The 18,924-nt window shown below is 33.9% G+C and overlaps 2 protein-coding genes across 4 annotated transcripts; one reads left to right on the top strand and one right to left on the bottom strand.

The window, feature by feature from the left end:
- The first annotated feature begins 315 nt into the window (after positions 1–315).
- On the top strand, positions 316–3,603 carry LOC125073187 (leucine-rich repeat-containing protein 1-like). The gene is made up of 4 exons (XM_047683912.1): positions 316–444; positions 540–1,255; positions 2,342–2,690; positions 3,507–3,603. Exons 1-4 carry the CDS (start codon positions 316–318, stop codon positions 3,579–3,581), a joined length of 1,269 nt encoding a protein of 422 aa, XP_047539868.1. The 3' UTR covers positions 3,582–3,603.
- Positions 3,604–5,834: 2,231 nt separating this feature from the next.
- LOC125073026 (protein O-GlcNAcase) lies at positions 5,835–18,717 on the bottom strand. 3 transcript variants are annotated; one of them, XM_047683701.1, is made up of 22 exons: positions 18,458–18,717; positions 18,301–18,352; positions 17,756–17,984; positions 17,449–17,553; positions 17,053–17,215; positions 16,227–16,355; positions 15,914–16,057; positions 15,519–15,633; positions 14,928–15,013; positions 14,611–14,795; positions 13,739–14,126; positions 13,483–13,589; positions 13,187–13,275; positions 12,455–12,629; positions 12,033–12,222; positions 11,811–11,864; positions 11,553–11,743; positions 11,153–11,241; positions 10,393–10,526; positions 10,084–10,232; positions 9,719–9,884; positions 5,835–9,463 (listed from the first exon to the last, which is right to left on the bottom strand). In XM_047683701.1, the coding sequence occupies exons 1-22, from the start codon at positions 18,522–18,524 to the stop codon at positions 9,339–9,341; spliced, it is 3,132 nt and encodes a 1,043-aa protein (XP_047539657.1). In that variant the 5' UTR covers positions 18,525–18,717; the 3' UTR covers positions 5,835–9,338. The 3 variants fall into 3 exon arrangements, with proteins under 3 accessions (XP_047539657.1, XP_047539658.1, XP_047539656.1); XM_047683702.1 differs by having other exon boundaries at positions 11,553–11,731; positions 14,611–14,804; XM_047683700.1 differs by having other exon boundaries at positions 14,611–14,804.
- Between the last annotated feature and the right edge of the window lie 207 nt (positions 18,718–18,924).

Genomic DNA, 18,924 nt, shown 5'->3' on the forward strand with positions numbered 1-18,924 from the left:
TATTTTTATTGTTGCCATAATAAATATCCAAAAATGAATAAATATATGTATATATATTTACTGAAGAAAATTAAAAAAACATCGATAGATATATTTAATTATAAAAAAATATTAAATTTTAGTTTTTGCCTTTTGTCACCTATAATTGTAAGTAAATCCTCTGATTGTATATCTACTATTATCTATGCACACTAGCCGAAGTGACAAGCAGAGACAGCTAAAACGCGCTTGCATTCAAATTTTATTGATAAAACAAACGTCGTGTTTGTATAATACATGATCGGTTTGTAATTAATTATTACCAATTTATAAAAAATGACTGATATTTATGAAACTTCTATGCAATTAAATATGTATGAAGAAGATTCTAATGAAGAAACCACGCTTAATGTTTCATCGCAAGGCTTGGTGAATATTCCGAAAATTAATAACAATTTTATAAGTGTATGTATTTTTATAATAACTAATATTTTATGCCAAAATTAATATAAAGTAACAAAAACAATATAGCATACAAGTTACAACACTATATATTTCAGGTAATATATTTACAAAATAACAAATTAAAAATCCTATCTAATGACTTTTTTCCATCTTTGCCAAACTTAATGTGGCTTGATTTGAGAGATAACGAGTTATCTGATATTCCAAAATCAGTAAAAAATCATAGGTCACTAAGTCATCTGCTTCTACAAAACAATAAAATCACATATTTACCGAATGAATTAGGTACTGTTTTGACTCTGAAAGTACTTCAATTGAGCGGAAATCCTATTAAAAATCCGCCAAGAGATATTTTAAACGCGGGAACTGCTAAAATTTTGACGTATCTTTACGATAAATATGTCGATGAAAAATTTGAAGCTGAAACTTCGCAATCCGACAAAGTAGGTCCTAGTGTTGACTGTGAAGATAAATTTATAAGTGGAGGTCGCAGCTACAATTCCGTGTTAGACGGAGACAAACTACAATCACATAAAACTTTAACAGTGCAATTTAATGAAAAAGACATCTACGGTGATTACGAAGAGATACGAAATTATTCAAAAGTAAAGGGAAAATGTCCTAAACTACCAAGAAGCCGCACTAAAATATTACCGCAACACTGTCAAAGTGCTAAATATCTTAAACCAGTTTGTACTCTCCCTAAAAAAGTACAGGATGAAAAAATTAAAAAAACTTTCTTGATGGACATGGCTTTGAAGAAGCAAAAAGATCTTATGGCTAAGAGAGATAAAATATTGCAAGGGAAGAGGTGAGTGAAAATTAAAACAAATTGACTAATGACTATAAATAAATTAAAGTGTCTTAATTACTATTTGATCTTACACCATCATAATTATGATTAAATGCGTTGGGTTTTATTAGCCTTAGCAATAATATTTCTAGCTGGTAAAAGTAGTAATTATCTGTGACATCATTTTATATCTTGGATTAAAGAAAATCGGTACAATATTAGAAAGTTGAATGTTGTAGCATGAAATAAGCTCAGACCAATAAAGAGGCAGACGGTGGGCACTAAGAAATTGCGTTCAATGACATGCCATAACGTTAGCGTGTGTGTGTGGTCTCGTGTACGTACACTTTAATATGTACGTTGTGTCTGCTAGAAATATCAATGTTGCCACTAAAATTGTTTACCAGTATTTTCGTTTTAAATTGTTATATTTAAGGGAAAGAGGAATATAAATAGAAGCGTCATTAGCGCAATCGCTTACGGGGCCGCCTATCGTAGTAAAAGTCACAAGTTCGACCCTGACCCCTTATGCTATAGTCACCCCCATTATTACAAGCTTTCGGCTTAATTGATGGGGTAAATAGGAATATTAGTAATTCCTTAGAATGGGGCATTGCTATATATAGCTTTAAAAAAAAGAAACTCCTTTATAGATACATCAAATTAATAAAGAAAATAAGTATTTTATTTAATAGATTAATTAAAGCAAACTAAAATCTAATATATATAATCTGTCCATCAAGGCTATTGGAAATTAAAAAGAATTGTAAAATTCAGTCCACTTCTAGACATTTTTCTACTCACATGTTGGTCACACTGGCGTAATTGTGTCGTATGTTTTTGTATCTCTACTCAAATCGAATCATTTACAAAACAGGAGGACATTAAACTAAAAGCACTAGAACGCGATCAGATTCCTACTACAAATTCAGTTTCCTTGAGAACACGGCTTTTTAATTTTTTATTTGTCTGAGGCGACAGAGTATTTAAATACTGAAAATTTCTTGATAGAAAAACAAATAACTTTTTATTAAGCGAAATACTTAATTAATTGCGTAGATAAAATAGAGCAATCTATTTAATAATGTATATAAATTTACTCAGGAACATCGAGCTACTTCGTAATTGGCGTAGAGAATATAAAAATAAACAAATCACATTCTCATTAGAAAATAATTCCTTTAAAATGATCCCTAAGAGCTATCCATACGACACAAGTCCAGAATACATGACGCTACTTAGTCGAGAAGACATTGAAAAAGATTTACCTGATAAATATAAGAGGAGGTTGTACAGAAAGTGTAAACCTACAGTTCCTAGGAAGAACAACAACGATGTTCATTTGGCTATGAAGATTAAGCAATTGTTTGAGAACTTGGAAGCAATTGATTTGAATAGAGAAACGATGTCTCCGAGAACGGAGCAGAAAGTGCTTCTCGGAGAAATACAAAAGGTAAGCATTTATTCCAGCAAAAGTTGAAACTTAAAATTCTATTACTTGCAAGTCAACGTGTGTGTCTAAGTGACAGACACACACATATGAGCACTTATTTACACGAAAGCAAACACTAACATAACTAATAAAAAATAGTTTTTTTTTTAAGATTTTATAATGTCTAGAGGGAAAATAAATTCTTTACAAATAACGATTATAAAATGCACTAAATTTGTCTATGCCTTAATCTCCATTGTCTTTGAATATATATATGACGGTACTCCAACAGGCTGATAGTATAGAATGTATACCTGATGACTTTGTAATAATATTTATTGAAAAATATAGTTAAAAAGACTAGAATTAATAGTAATAATAATACAATGACAAGCATAAGCATTTAATGATAGAACTTTTTATAATAGGGACTTAAGTTGTAGTAGTTAGTTGAAAAACAAGCTTGGAGCTTTTTAACCACGATGCTCATCTTGTCGATACACATGTAGCAGAATTTATTTCGGTAACTGTTAGTTACTTCAATGGCGAGTATGAGATGAATTATAAAAACAGATTTAAGTACTAAACTCTATAATGCTCGCCCTTATTACGCTTAAGATTTACTCGTTCGACCTGCAAACCTACTTAGGGTGTGGTTAATATACAAATTTAATATAAAACATGCCTTAACATTCCTCATTGGAGCAGCGTGGTGGAATATGCTCCAAACCTTCCCAAAGGGAGAGAAGGCCTTAGCCCAGCAGTGGGAAATACAGGTTGCTAATGTAATGTAAAAATGCCTAAAGAAATGAATAATTTTCGTATCTTATGTTTCAGATATCAGAAATCAAACAAAAATTAATGGAACTCTCAACAACAAACACAAGATCGGTTGCTGAGCATAATGCATGACGGTTTCCTGCTGTAGTCAACATTTTTTAAATCTGTGTACTTATATTAAAAATAAAACATTTTTTTCCTTTAATAAACTTTAATGTTGATTCATCACCAAGATGGCCGGCACCATAAAGCATTTATAAATTATATAAAATATAATGTTCAAGTTAATAATAATTTGAATATTTTTCAAATAGTCTTCAAGTGGTGGTAAAATTAAACGTGCACCTACGTACATTGTAGTTAGCACTTTTATACATAATGAAATTTAAAAAAAAATACTGATTTGACACAGAAGCTATTTAAAAGTTAACCATAGACAAACAAAGATTTAGAAAAAGCATACAGTACAGATGTCCTGACCACTTCCTGCAACGATACTTTAATTAAGAACAACTACCAGCGCAGGAGATATTTTGTAATAGTGAGCCCGCACACACTGACACTCATAATCCGACAACACGGCAATGACACGGCAGGAGAGCGACACGCAGGACAATCAGATTTACGTGATTTTCAAGGAACGGAAGTATAACACTATCAACTTCCTTAACCATAACTCCTTCCATTCCTTGTATACTATAGAATAGTATTGTTGATGTCTAGTTATTTGGTTCCTATTCTTCGACATGAGAAGGAAACAGCTAACTAACTCACATTGTTATTGATCCACAGAAATTTTACAAATATTCCCGTCTAATCCCCCCCCCCTCCTCCCATCCATTACAATTGACCAAACTATATTTTGCCATATTCTTTTAAGTAATTTCAATCTTCAATATTAATCAAAATTAGTAAAATATATTCTGTTATTAATGCTGACCTTGTTTGTCTATGATTAACAAAATACATATGTTTATACTTATGGCGTCTCTTTACTTGGCTGAGCGTCTTCGAGTATTTGCAATAATTGATTATATTTGCCTTATTTAAACAAATATGACAAATAGTATCAAAGTAGTCAAATCATAGACCATCAACGCTTGATATGCTTAAACTGTGAATACATGTAAAGTGGGCTTATTAATGCATTATTTTTATATTACTGCATTAAAACCTTTTCTTAGATAATATTATCAAAAAGTCGAGTAAGTTCAATGACGTACACATATCCATATGTTAAAACATTACAGCATAATTTAGTTATTTGCAAGTTCAGTCCATGTGTGAAGGTACAAACATTTGCCAAGTTAAGTAACGCCTTTTAAATTTTTACAAAACAATAGGATATTTATAAAATAGTATAATAACTGAAGATATATATAATTATAACCTTGATTATAATTCCTTAATAGCAAACTTAAAACTCATAGTTGACTAAATGTGATTACAAATTATAATTTGAATATATATTAACTAAAATTAAAAAAAAATGTTAAGGTTTTATCTTAAGAATGCCATTCATCTACGTCAAGCTTGTGTTAGTGCCTTGGAATGCTAAAAAGCTTTAGAAAATTAAGCATTACAAAATTTAATTTCAGTACAAATATTAACTTTTTACAAACTAGTGGAAGAAATGGTCGACACAATGAAAATATTACAAAATAAAATACAATAAAACATTACTTTGTTATTATAAGCAGTACAAATAATACCTTACGTATAATATTTTATACGTGTTAAGTATTTAAATGCCAATAAATTTATGAAATACAAAAACAATTTGTATCAATGACATTTTACCTCTAAACACTATGAAATGTGTCCTTACCAAAGTCTTAGTCTAGATTTAATCAAGATTGAGAAAAAAAAATGATTTTTTTTTATTTCATGAATTAATAGTAATTTGTTCATTTTTGAAAACATACTTTAATTTTTTAAATGGCAACAGGGTTCTAATATTGTAAAATACATAAAGGCGTACTCATCAATATTGTAAAACTATATTCTTAACTGCGTTAGATAAGTTTTGTGTGTGTAATATTTAGAGATAAAATACCAGTGACTCGAAGCTTAACAGATAAAAATTTACCTATGAATATTCAAGCAATTCCTAAGTAATTATTTACTATTTTATTTATAATTAATTTTTAATTATTAGCAATAAGATCACTAGATACGCTAGTTAAAATTTTCCCTAAATATACTTTTTAGAGTAAATTTTGTCAATTGTAATTAGATAATATTCGCATTTAATAACTGTGTGTGTCTGATGTTTTATTTTCATTCATTGATTTTAACTATATTTAATATATTTTTTATCAGAATTTATTAAGACGTATCGTTAACCATTTGGAATATCATATCAACTATTTATTTATATAAAAAAAAAAAAATCCTCATCATCAATGAATGAAAGAATGAAATACGAATGACAAAATCATTCATTTCATTCTAATCACCATAATGGGATGCGGATGCGATCAAAAATTAAAAACGATTTATGTATTTTTTGGGAACAATACAGACAAGACGATAAAGGGCAAACTATAAAGTAAAATATTCATCATTCCGATTTCAACGCGTAAAACTCTCCAGTCAGACGTTTATTTAATTAACACTCGAGATAATATCACACTCCGCTTTGAAAACGTCATTTTAACTCAGTCTTTGCTTATCCTTGACTAGGCTCAAATATCCAAATTCATCCATTCACTTAATCTACTCATTGATTCTTACTTACATAATTAATTTAATTAAAGTGCAGTCAAGATTACGTTATATATTCAATGTTTATATACTTTAGAAAATATTTAAATTCAGAACTTAAAACATTGTTACTTATCAATTATTTATTTATATCTGTGGAATACATTTATTAGATCTAAAATCCAGCTGCTGAGAGTATGAGTTTCTGACGGATCTATGATCGAATGAGCGATGTAATTTTGTGATTGACAATTTAAAATAATACTGTAATATTGTATTTGTCCTATTTACAAATAATATGATTAAAAAGCGAAATAATTATCTTGAATTATAGTAAATGAAATAATTTTGCACTAGTTATTGTTTTAAAAAAAAAAATCCATATACATATGTTTAAATCCTTACCGCGCTATTACGCGTACGTTTGAAAAAGTACTTCAAAATATTAATTTTCCGAAATAATAATCCACAAAAAAATATACTTGAGCAAAATTAAAAGGTTTTGTTGCCATAAAATTAAATTAAATTTTAGGCCTTTTTTTATTCCCGCAAAACGCTGTCAGTCATTTTGGTGACGTCACATTGATAAAAACAACAGTCGTGTATACACGACTGGCATTCATTCAACGTTAACAGCTATAAATATTTGGTATTTTTTGGGATAATAATAATCACTATCGTTGGACAATGTGCAAACAATAGCATTAAAACTCCAGAAAAGTTGTTTATCAAAGTGCCAGATGATAATTGAAATGACTGTTTTTGCCTATCTGACGCCACACCATGACGGCTCGTGTTATAGGTCACGTGATATACAGACTAATAATTACGTTTTTTAATTTTTATCAAACTCCATAATTTATTTTTCACTACCGAAAATACCCTATTCTTCTAGTTGTTCTTATTTAATGACACGCAATAGAACATAATCCTTAAAATAATACTGTATCGCCTGTCAGCAATACTTCGTATTTGAAGTATGAGTGACAGACATAACATCTTAGTTCCCAAGGTTGGTGGCGCTTTGGCGATATAAGGGATTCGATTCATATTTTTGGTTGTGCCAATGTCTATTCGCCAGTCTAAAAAAATCAGTTACACGATTGAATAGTGCTTATTCTTACACTGTATTACCAGTCATGACTTACTTATGACGTCAGAAACGCATTCTCACATCAACAGAACTTTAGACTAAAAATTAACATTTATGTGAAAATATATAAATAGCTTGTATAAATCAAATCCATTTTGATGTTTTTTCTTATAATCTCAAAATTTTGGCAAATGATGACATAATACAATTGACTTGCATTTATATCTGTTTTCATCCAAACTTTTCATATTTAAGCTAAAAATATTTACATATTGCTAAGGCAACCTATAATATGTTTAGCGTAAGTTTTTAAGGAGTAATAGTACTTACTATACTTATATTAAATTATTCGTTTTCATTCTTGAGTTGAAATAAGATAATTTTATTTATATAGTCTATTCCAATCGAAGGGGTTAAAAGAGAGATAGACAACTTTGACCTTGATTTGACATGACATTAGAATTTAACCAGTGAGGGTAAAATGTTTATAATGACTATAATATACAATAAAATATATACATAGACTAGGTACAACCCGCTGTACCTGCATTGTCAAGTCCAAATCCGTCCGGTCATTTTGCCGTTCACTTACACACACATAGTATTAATAATGTCGCTCTGACCGAAACTTAAGGGAGTCGGGCTAACTACGCAGAACATACTATAGTACACCAGTGTGAGCGCAAACACAGGTGAGTTCTCTATTTCCTCACTATGATAATCCGATGAGGCGGTTAATCCGACACGACCTAAATGAGTTAAGGCGCAGAACCAACAGCCTTACCTGCTATCCGAGGCACGGTAGTGTATACACTTCTAACTTTTAGACCGGGCTGCAGAAAACTCGGACTTGTTAATGGGGCGGACCATGCTGGGGTTCGAACCCAGAACCTCAGGCCTTATATATAGCAAGTAGACCAAAGAGGCAGTCAAACATATTATTAGGATTTAAAAGAAAATGCATATGATACTATAAATAAACGACGAATGACGTCAGCCTTACTCTCGTACATAGTAAGTTAAGTAACATGACCCGTGTGCGTCGCGTATTAGAGTGTTGCAATGTTAAAAAATAATCTTAATTTAATACTTCACAAGTGAAATTAGAGTGAATTTATGAAATCAATTGAATTAGTGATATGATAAATAGATATACATAATACTTAAATGTTGTTTGTTCTATAAAAGATAGATAGATAACTGCAAATCGAATGTAATTTATATATAAAGATTTGTTCATCTTTACTCCTGTAATTGGAGTAGACTACACGCGAAGGAAGGCTATGCTCTTACTAATAGTGTCTAATGTCTAAGCAACAGAAGAAAACATTTTCTATATTAATTGCTATAATTATATTAGTTTCCTTATAACATCTAATTAGTCCTTTCTTATCAGTTTCTCGTGTTGATAATATTTAAGGTTTTTTTTTTTAAAGAAATCAATTTTTTAGGTTATCTGATCAAGTATACTGTGAACCGGCGCCATATTGCAGAGAAGTGGCAACACATTGAAAATTTTGGAAGTGCTTAGATATTTAATTTAGCGAGTTTTGTCTAATTTAGTTATTAATTTCGATTGTCTATATTATATACATATCTATGGAAGAAAGGACTATATTATGCAAAGTGTGCCAATGTCAGCTGTGTGCTATTTCCTGTTGAAACAATAAAAAGGAAGGAAGTGTAACTTCATCTACATCTTAGCTTATCAAAATTACAGACATTTAGTTGCACAATTAGATTTTACGAGTTAACTTTTTTATATATAATATTCGCACAATTTAGTTTATTCGAACTCTTCGTTGTTCTAGAAAACCAAATCTCTCTGTTCAATAACATTCATATGAAGATTATACTTAGAAATCAACTATTTTTTTTTACAAAAGTCATGCATTCCAAAGATTATTAAAGGCAGTGTATTGTGTATTGTAATTGAAATTGTGCAACTAAACGTATTTAACAAATACTTTTTCATTCAAGTTCAATGCTGCAGAGGACGTCTCGTGCTCTTACATCTACTTAAGAGAGTGCCAGTGTCCTCGCGGGTAGGGGAGGCCCCGCTAGCGCGGCAGCCGGCTCCGGCGGCGGCGCTAGAAGGCGCGCGCCAGGAACACGCGACCGTTGCTCCGCGACATTTCCACGAAACCGAGCTTGCCGTAGAACTGCTGCAGGTAGTGATCGGTTGCGTTTATACACGCGTGGACGCCGTTTACGCCTGTAGATAAATGATCATATTTATATATTGCACGTATTGTACGTGGGGAATTTTTAATTTTGTATTTTACTAAAAGATGGAAAATATCACAAAATCTGAATAGCGTTAAAATTCGATTTCACACAACACTTCTGTTTTACCATGTCAATGAATACAAAAATAATAAAAAATATTTAAATTGAACTTGTAGATTTTGACCGATCGTTCATCAATCACACGTATGGACAGCCGGCATTATTCACGAGCGGGCCTCACCGTGCGCGCGCAGCGCGGCCAGCAGGCACGTGAGCAGGCGCGCGGCGGCGTGCGGGTCGGAGCGCGCGCGCAGCACGCAGCACGTGAGCAGCGCGGGGTGCGCCGCCGACACGCTCTCCGGCGCGCGCTCCTGCGCGCTGAACTCGTGGAAGTGCCGCACGCACTCCTGCGCACACGCACACGCACACGCACACGTGTCATCAGTCGGGGGCACAAGACATCTTACGTCACACGAGAACGTCTCAATTTATTTTGAATAATAAAAATATTATAATTATTTTCTTTCGAGATAATTTAAATAAAATATTTAATGGCATTATGTAAAACGAGGAAATTAAGGAGTGTCATGTTGTGTTTCGGCGTACCTTAGCAGCGGGACTCAGGTCGTCCCTTTCCAGCAGTTCCATGGGATACTTGATGCACATTTCAGGTATCCACGCTACTTCCTGTTTCTTGTAGAACTCTTTGCTGTTTAGTGCCGCACATGCATAGCCGACGATTTCTGGTTTGACATCTGAAATAAAAACAATTTTATCTTCAAATTGACAATTTATGTTTATTAAATAAAATGACAATAAAAATCCGGCTTTATATATTCTAATAAAATATGCAATTTTATGCAAAAGTTATTGAAAAATTTAACTCTTTTTTAATATAATCAATAGAAATCTTACTATTTATCTTCATATCCAGCTTTTCCGCATCAGGGTCATCCCCGTCCACTTCGGAACTGTCCCCTTCCATATAGCCATCATCTTCTATAACCATGCATAGCTCCGGTGTCAATGTTAAAAATGGTGCTACCAGTCTAAAAAAATATATTTTTCAGAGTCAGTTTGTTTCTTTAACTTGCAATATTATTCCATTTATTCATTCCATAAGTGAAACAGAAAGGAAAAACTAGACTTCATACCATAAAAGGCAAGTTGATATTTTGTTTTTATAAAAATTGTGTGTTCAAATTCGCCCATAGTCATTGGTACTATATCTTATCTCAGTACTATTAACCATGGCATTGCAATTCTGTCTGATAACTTTTTTTTTTTTTATGGCAATGGTTGGCGGACAAGTATATGGGCCACCTGATGGTAAGTGGTCACCACCGCCCATAGACAAAGGCGCTGTAAGAAATATTAACCATTCCTTACATCAACCAACCTTGGGAACTAAGATGTTATGTCCCTTGTGCCTGTGATTACTGTATTGTGCATAACTGTAATTAATTACATTGACTCACTCAGCCTTTTTGTTTAACAGTAAATATTGCTGACGTGGAATGAATAGCCAGTGTAATGGATGAATAAGCCAGTGTGATTAAAAACACAACACAAGAAGAAACAACAACAAACACAAGACCTTATTTTATTTTCTAAAGAACTTCTATAAAACGTTATTTGAGTGATTCCTGTTATTATATAAAAAATATTATGTTACCTATCAGCTGGTAGAGTTTGAAGATCACTTGGGAATAAATCACTACAGTCAGATCCATCACGACAAGTTTTATGACATATTGTGCATACCTGCAATTAAATATTTATTTATAAATATAATTTATAACACAACAGTAACTGTATAAGCCGAACAAGAAATTATTCATTAATAATAATATATGTATATTCCGCAAAAACATTTATGAACATGATATGGTTGATCTACGACAATATTGGACTCTGTTGTAAACAATATATACGAACCTAGTCTGCAAACAAAATATAGATTAGGTACAGGTTATCCTAGCTAGGCTTATTCAATATTGTAAAGGTTAACCTGTCCTCTTACTTAAAGTAGAAATACGCTAGAAATAATAAGTGTTACCGAAAGCGTCACTTACCGCCTCTTCATCAGCGAGCATAAAAGGTCTCACAGTGAGCGGTAGACCCGTAGGTGCGCAATGAGGTCTCAGAGCATCTCCGGCACATTCCACTGGTAGCAGTCGTCTAAGATCCGCAGTGAGGCCCCCGCGGAAAACCCAAGGTTCCTGGGCCCCACTCTCGAAGGCTTCACGCCAGCCTTTTGAGAACCCTTAAAAAGTTGTGTGAATTAAATTTGTCGTCGTTAATTTACTATAATCAAAAAGAATGTTGCTTACACGTATAGCTGCCCTGAGAGTTTGTCGCTATGTTAGGAGGGAATTTTCCCAGTTCTGAAAAGAAACATAAAATATTAAAATTTACTCGTCACTTTTACGCCATCATTCTGCTCTGGGATGTTGTGCGAAATAAGCTCCAAAAGCTCTCGTTGCCATTAATTTTATATATTCAATTACATTGACAAAAAATATAAAGAAACTGAGGCAAACGACAGGACATACCGAGCCAGCGCAGGAAGGCCTGCAGCAGCGCCAGCACGGCGCACAGGTCCCACAGGTAGGGGCGCAGCTCGGCGTGCAGCTCGCGGTTGGCGGCCGCGCCCACGCGCCGCGCCACGCGCCGCACGCGCGCCGCCCACCACGAGAAGCGCCGCAGCCGCCGCCGCCACTCGCCCGTCGCCGCGCCGCCCGCCTGCGCACGCCAGCCCTTCCGTTGAGCATTCGCACTTATTGTGGGGGAAGACGCGCTAACAGATTTGCTAAAACCTCTCGACGCAATCTTGAAATCGCAGTACGGGCCTCCCAGCTTTCTCCTCCGGTTTATATGTATACGGTGCATTATAAATACGATCTTATTATCACAGTACGACAATTTTCAACTCTTACTCAAACATAAGAACTAGTGTCCAAAAAAATTATCGTACCTCAGTCTTGTTCTTTGGCAGTATGCTGGCAGCGTGCGCCGTGAGCCAGTGGAAGTCGTGCATCAGCCTCAAGCCCCTGGAGCCGTGCTCGAAAGGCAAGTAGAACAGATCACACAGAAGCATTAAGTCGTCCGCTGTTAACGCGTTTTCTTCTAATGCCGCATCCTCGCATAATCTGACAGATAAAAATTGTGTTTTTATTATATTGACATTGCATTGCTTTTTTGTACGTTATCGATACTGAAATATAAGTTAGTAACATGTTACCTATTCTACCAATATTCATTTAGTTTTAATTTATTTATGAGTGAGTTCACTTACTCATATGTAAATGTTTTTTTTTTTTTTGTATAACTCATAATAGGACCAATGTTGATCAGGTCCCTGACAAATTACATACATCATTTTGGTCCTTTGAGCCGGATATAATTTCAATAAAATAAAAATTACATTGCGGTTTCCCAATAGACAACGGATTCCTGAAACAGTTTTTAATATTCCCTAGTAGACCTATCTCAACTCTAGGCCAAGTATTGCAATATTAAAAATAATATAATTTAAAACCTAACAATTTCTACTATGGCATGGACCTGGATATAGAGGTGGATATGTATATTAATTTAAATAATAATTAATTAAAACATATAATAAATATTATTGATTAATATATAATAAGTAATTAGAAAAATAGGAATTCTGAGTAAAAAATTGAATTGGCTAGTCAGTACTCACTCATCTGCAACTTCAGCTGGTTCAGCAGGTTCAACCATCATATCAGCACTCAGTGGACTGTTACTAGGTTCCACTTGCATGGAGCCATTCTGAAATAGATTTTATTTTATATAATAACAATTAACATTTAATGTATTTAGTTAAGTCAAGTAGCAACTATCTTCTAAAGTACTACATACATACTAGTAGTATATACAAGTAATACTACATTTACATAATTTGGCGTAATCGTTTTACAAATATTTTCATGTTTGTAAGACAATCTTAGTATAAGTAATATGTTGATGATCAACGACCTCACTGAGCTGGTCGTTCATGACGACGTCGGGGTCGGCGGCGGAGGGCGGGTCCACGTCCAGCGGCTCGGCGCACGTGCGCGACGGGCTCAGCGTTTGGGGGGTGTCTGCGGGTATACTTTTTATGTTATTCTGTTGAACCAGAACTATTTAATCTTTTCTTTCTTACTAGATAAAAACTTTATCGATTATAAGCAGAGTATTTATTCATACAAGCGAACATAAAATTATTAAATTATTAATTTAATTAACAAACCTCCAATGCTCATATCGCCATTCTGCTGCTGCTCTATCGTCGGCTCCACGTCGTCGACGATAATCGTGTCGTCGTCGTCCTTATCTTTCTTCATCTCCTCGATGAAACTCGTAGTCTCCAGCACGCTATCGTTCGACACCGATTCGTTTAAATCAAGTTTATCCGCCATGGTTTGATCGGTCTCGATTTTCTCGTGTTCGATTGTTTTTAAGCCCATAATGGGGACCGGTAGGGTCGACACTGGTATCTCGGTTGGTAGCGAAATGTTGGAGCTCGCGATCGGTATTATTGGGTTCGGTATCGACTCGTTTAAAATTACTTTAGTCGGTGACACTAACGAATTCATCACCGAATTCGGTATGGGATTGAACGTTTCTATAGGCGACACCTGAAACAAAGGGTACTTGATAGGGTTTTGTGTAAGCATTTCTAGGTAGGCTTGTAGTCTCGTTGAGTGACTATTTACTCTCTATACTGATTATTACTACAGAGTACCCGGCATACTCTAACATGGTCTTCTGGCGTACTGTCAACTATATATATTTATTAAACAAAGACTATGAAATTTTTGTATAACATTACTACTTTAGATTCGTCACGTACTCTAGTGCCATACAAATATTTAGACCTATATTCCAATTTCTAAAGATGGGTGAGCCAGTGTAACTTGGCCCATCTCAGTTCCGAAAGTTCGTAGCGCATTGGCGATGTAAGGAATGGTTTAAGCATTAATATCAATGGGCATTATTGACAATCAAGGGTACTAAAAGGCTATTTCATTATTTTTTTGAGCCAATATTTTTTAAAATAATTGTTTATTTGCAGAAGGCCATTGTCAAGTATCGCGTAGTGTACGAGTTGGTGAGACTCACTCCGGTGGAGAGGATGGGGCGGTCGGGCGTGGCGGAGCACACGTCGGCCAGCGCCTGCAGCTGGCTTGTGTTGACGGTGGGGATGGACGACAGGTCGGAGATGCTGGTGGTGGTGGTGCTACTGGTGGTACCCGTCACCAGTGACATGCACGTGTTCACGGATGGTAAAATCGGAATTATCGGTACTGGCGGCACTGAAACAATAAAAATCTTTAATCTTAACAAAACAACATGACTTAAGCAAATTAGAACTTAACTGGCAGTTTAAATAATTTAAGGAAGCTTATTCATGATTAAATTATTCCCTTATCACTTACTTATTACAGGTGGTTGTGGTTTGATAATGGGACCTTGTGCCGCTTTAGGTATGGAAAATTCTGGCAACCATTCATTGATTGCTTGTCTGTAAAAAAAATAAATAAAATGTGAGCTTTACATTTAACTGTCATCAATCTTATGTCAGGATAGATTTCTTTAGCCTTTATAACTGATGTTATATTTTAATCAAAAAAATGGATAATCTCCAGTAAAAATAATGTAAAAACTGGTATTTTTGATTGTTGAAAATACTCTGATTATTATTCAAGATATATTTGGACATTTCTAGGATTTATAATATATAGGAAAGTATTTTAAAAATCTTTTGGATATTCTTTGAGAAAAAGCAACCACAAAGCAATTTAACTTGCATTTAAAATATTAAAGGTATTAACTGAACTAATAATTTTGCGGCTCTTGTAACAAAACCGAATTTGCATACTGTTTCATTATTAAACACAAGAAAGAGTAAAGGTACCAATTGTGCTCCTTGTAGAACACCAAATATATCAAGACTAGTTGAATAAAAATAGTCTTTAATTGTGTCAATTCTATCTTCGTAAATCTGTTTGTAATTAGTATTCATTTACCGGAGTGCCTGTCTATGATGATAAACATGTTTGCCGAGGGTCAGAGGCACCTCATCTTCACACACGCCTTGTTCACTTTCCCGCTCTAATTTAATATCCCAAGATACCGCTTCCACTGTTAATAAAAAAATATATGTACTAAATAAGACTAAATATTGTTACATAATTTTCAAAGTCAATATAAAATTATGATGTTTTTGATAGAATCAATTATATATTTTAAATAACAAAGATAGATTTAAGGTTTGAGTAGTTATTAATGTGATGTTTATATATAAAATACAGGTGACCAATTTCATATCTGTCTTGAATCATTGAACATTGGTTATTTTGGATTATTATGCTATAAAATTATAATGTAATTTAAGATAAAAATATTATAAGGCAACACTAACTATGTGCAGGTGCGTCTAGGCTACATCGAGCCCAATGGGCCAGAGTCCAAATTGGTATCATATTGGCATTGTATTCACAATTAGGATTGGATAGAACCCCACGAAGCAATGGAATCAGTTCTGGTGAACGACCACAATAAGGTCCTGAAAAAAAAAAAAGATAATTAAGCAAATAAAAAAAAATTGTAATCAATTGTGTATTGAAAAGTTTTAAAAAAGTTTCATAAGTTTTGAACCCATAGAAAGTAAAAGTTACTTATTAAATATTTTGGAAGTCATGACAACTGAAAGTATTCTTAAAAATATCCCTCACCTAAGAAAATTCTTTTCTGATCATAATCATTAGCATGCAGGTTGTCCCAAATGACGGGGGGTCGCCTGAGCACCTGTGTTATTTCTTCAATACATTCTGTTGTCAGAGTTTTCGATATTACTTTGGGGCCTGAAATAATTAAAACTTTTTAATAAAAACGGATACAAATAGCATATTAATCCCCTTATGTTGACCAAAGGCGTAAGATCCTGTTAAACGTAACATATCTTGCCATAGAAACGATTATCTAAAAAAAATTGCGAGCATTGGTTACAACGCAGGCAAAAGGCTGTATAAACTCTCGGAAAACACAGAGGGTTGAAGGAGACTATATTGGCGGGAGCAATAATATACGTTAGTGAGACCGCCCTCGACGAGAATCGGGATCGATTTACGAAAAAAAGCAGCATATGTACGCATATATATGCTGCTTTTTTTGTACGGTGTTCTGCACATGACTTAGCAAGGCTCGCTTCCAGGGAGAGTAAGAAGGATCTCAATCGTAAGCTGTAGCTGTCAAGGCATTCCAATAGTTACATTGCTTGATCTATGTGCTATGTGATGTGATGTTAGTCTGACACTCGGCCAGTCTTCCCAAGTGGCCTCCGCCTACAGTACCTGGCTGCATAAGTGTATTTTCCAATGATAAGAAATGATCTTAAGCGCGCTGTTCAAAATAAAACACCTATTGACGCGCAATCGGGTTAAAATAACTTGCATGCCTTGAATCCAAAAGTCATGAGACTTTCGAATAATGTCATGCTAACTCATCGCCACTACTCTATCTGCTAGATTGTGTGTGCGTGTCCTAAGTTTAAATACATACCAGTCCACATAATATCAATCTCCTGGGAAAGTTTAGTGCCCAGAGTGTTGAGATACTCCGAGCTGTTGACTGTGGGAACAGCTCGAGTTGAACAGTACTGTGTGGGACACAGAAGGAATCTTGGACAGCCGAGATGCTGATAAATTTCATTGGTGACTGACACCTGTTAAACAAAAGAGGGTTTTTATTGAACACTAGTTTCAGCCTGCATGTGAGGTAGAGAGTAGCAGGTGTTAGGTTCATTTTACTAGGATAAAAAGTAACCAATGTGCTCCAGACTATGATCTATCTCTGTGCCAAATTACATTTAGATACATTCGGCTATTTTGTTGTGATTAAAGAAATATCCATTCAAAATTTCAACTCACTAATCTTGAACAAATTTGGGTATATTACCTGAGCATGTGCAAAGCTTTGAAATATCTGTTTATCAGCTTCACTCATTTCCGGTTCAATGTCGTCAAAGAGAAGGGAAAAACACGTGCAACCAAACTGTGACACCTGCAAGGAAAACATTCTGTTATGTACACCATAATACTGTTAAATCATAAGTTGAATATAAAAACAGGATAATTACTAATAAGTTTACAAAACTTTTTTAAATTTTGCATTTATTTGAAGTGCAATTTATTTTTCTCATCTGATTCTATCATGATTATCTCCTTACTTCCAATATTATGTAAGTGTTGATTTTAATACATACTTGTTCTAATTTCCTCTTCAAAGTTGTTATCTCTTTCTGACTGCTATATGTTATATCCAGTCCCGGTGACAGAGCATAGCAGAATGTTATTCCATGGGACTTGGCTTCAGAGATCAAAGATGTTAAGTGTTCAGCCTCCTCCACAGTGTAAAGTTCTCGCCAATATGCACGATGCTTATAGTCATCTTTCGGAGCATACACATACATATCTAGACCCCATTTCTTGAGTCTAAATTAAGAGGGAATATGTAATTATATATTATTAAAAATTTAATATTATTTATTACTAAAAAAGTGTACAAATACTATATTAAATGATTAATAAAGTTTTTGTTATGAATGACATCAAATATTACATTTTCTTTTCATTGTGATTTTATTTTATTGCTAAATAAAATGTTTAATAAATGAAAAGGAGAACCAAATGCTTTGGTAATCAAATTAAATTATTACTTTCAAAATCAATCTAATAACAATCTCATAACAATTGTAGACCATTAATGCAAGCACTGAAATGTTAGAGTTAAAATAGGCACAGTACTCACTTTTGGAAGAGGTCCTTTCTCTGCTCCGTGGTCCACGGTCGACCATAAAATCCTGCAATAGAACTCCGGTCATTCGATTTGACTAACATAATTATGTATGATATTACCTTAAAGCATACGTAATTTCTCAAGTACTAGCCGCAAATAATTAACGTACCTTCAACAACACCGCAAATGAAGTCTTTGCGCTTAGAATTTAATTCGTCTGGAGAGCTTTCAGACATTTTAGTAAAGTTTTCTGCACAAAGCAAAAGATATAAAAAAAAATTAATATCTTTGGTATTTCAAGAAAAGGGCAAATATCAGTCCCGCCGTATATTAAGGAACCAGGAATTAAGTAAACAATAATAATTTTCTAAATGCCGGTTGAGTGTTGACCCGATTAAGGTGTAAATTGAAGAAATATGACGCGCATTGGAAATAATACGGACTACGAAGAAATCAAATATGATGTGTCAAACGAATGTCATGTCATACTACAAACTAAAAAGTTATTTTTGTCTATTACTTATCACAGATTCGTAAATATGTTAATGTGTATAGACACAAGCAGATGTAGTGACCATAAAACTTTAAAATTACGACCATAGTATGCCTTGGATATGGCTTTTTGTTAATTATTTA

This window comes from Vanessa atalanta, chromosome 23, assembly GCF_905147765.1.
Source record: "Vanessa atalanta chromosome 23, ilVanAtal1.2, whole genome shotgun sequence".
In the NCBI taxonomy this organism is placed as follows: domain Eukaryota; kingdom Metazoa; phylum Arthropoda; class Insecta; order Lepidoptera; family Nymphalidae; genus Vanessa; species Vanessa atalanta.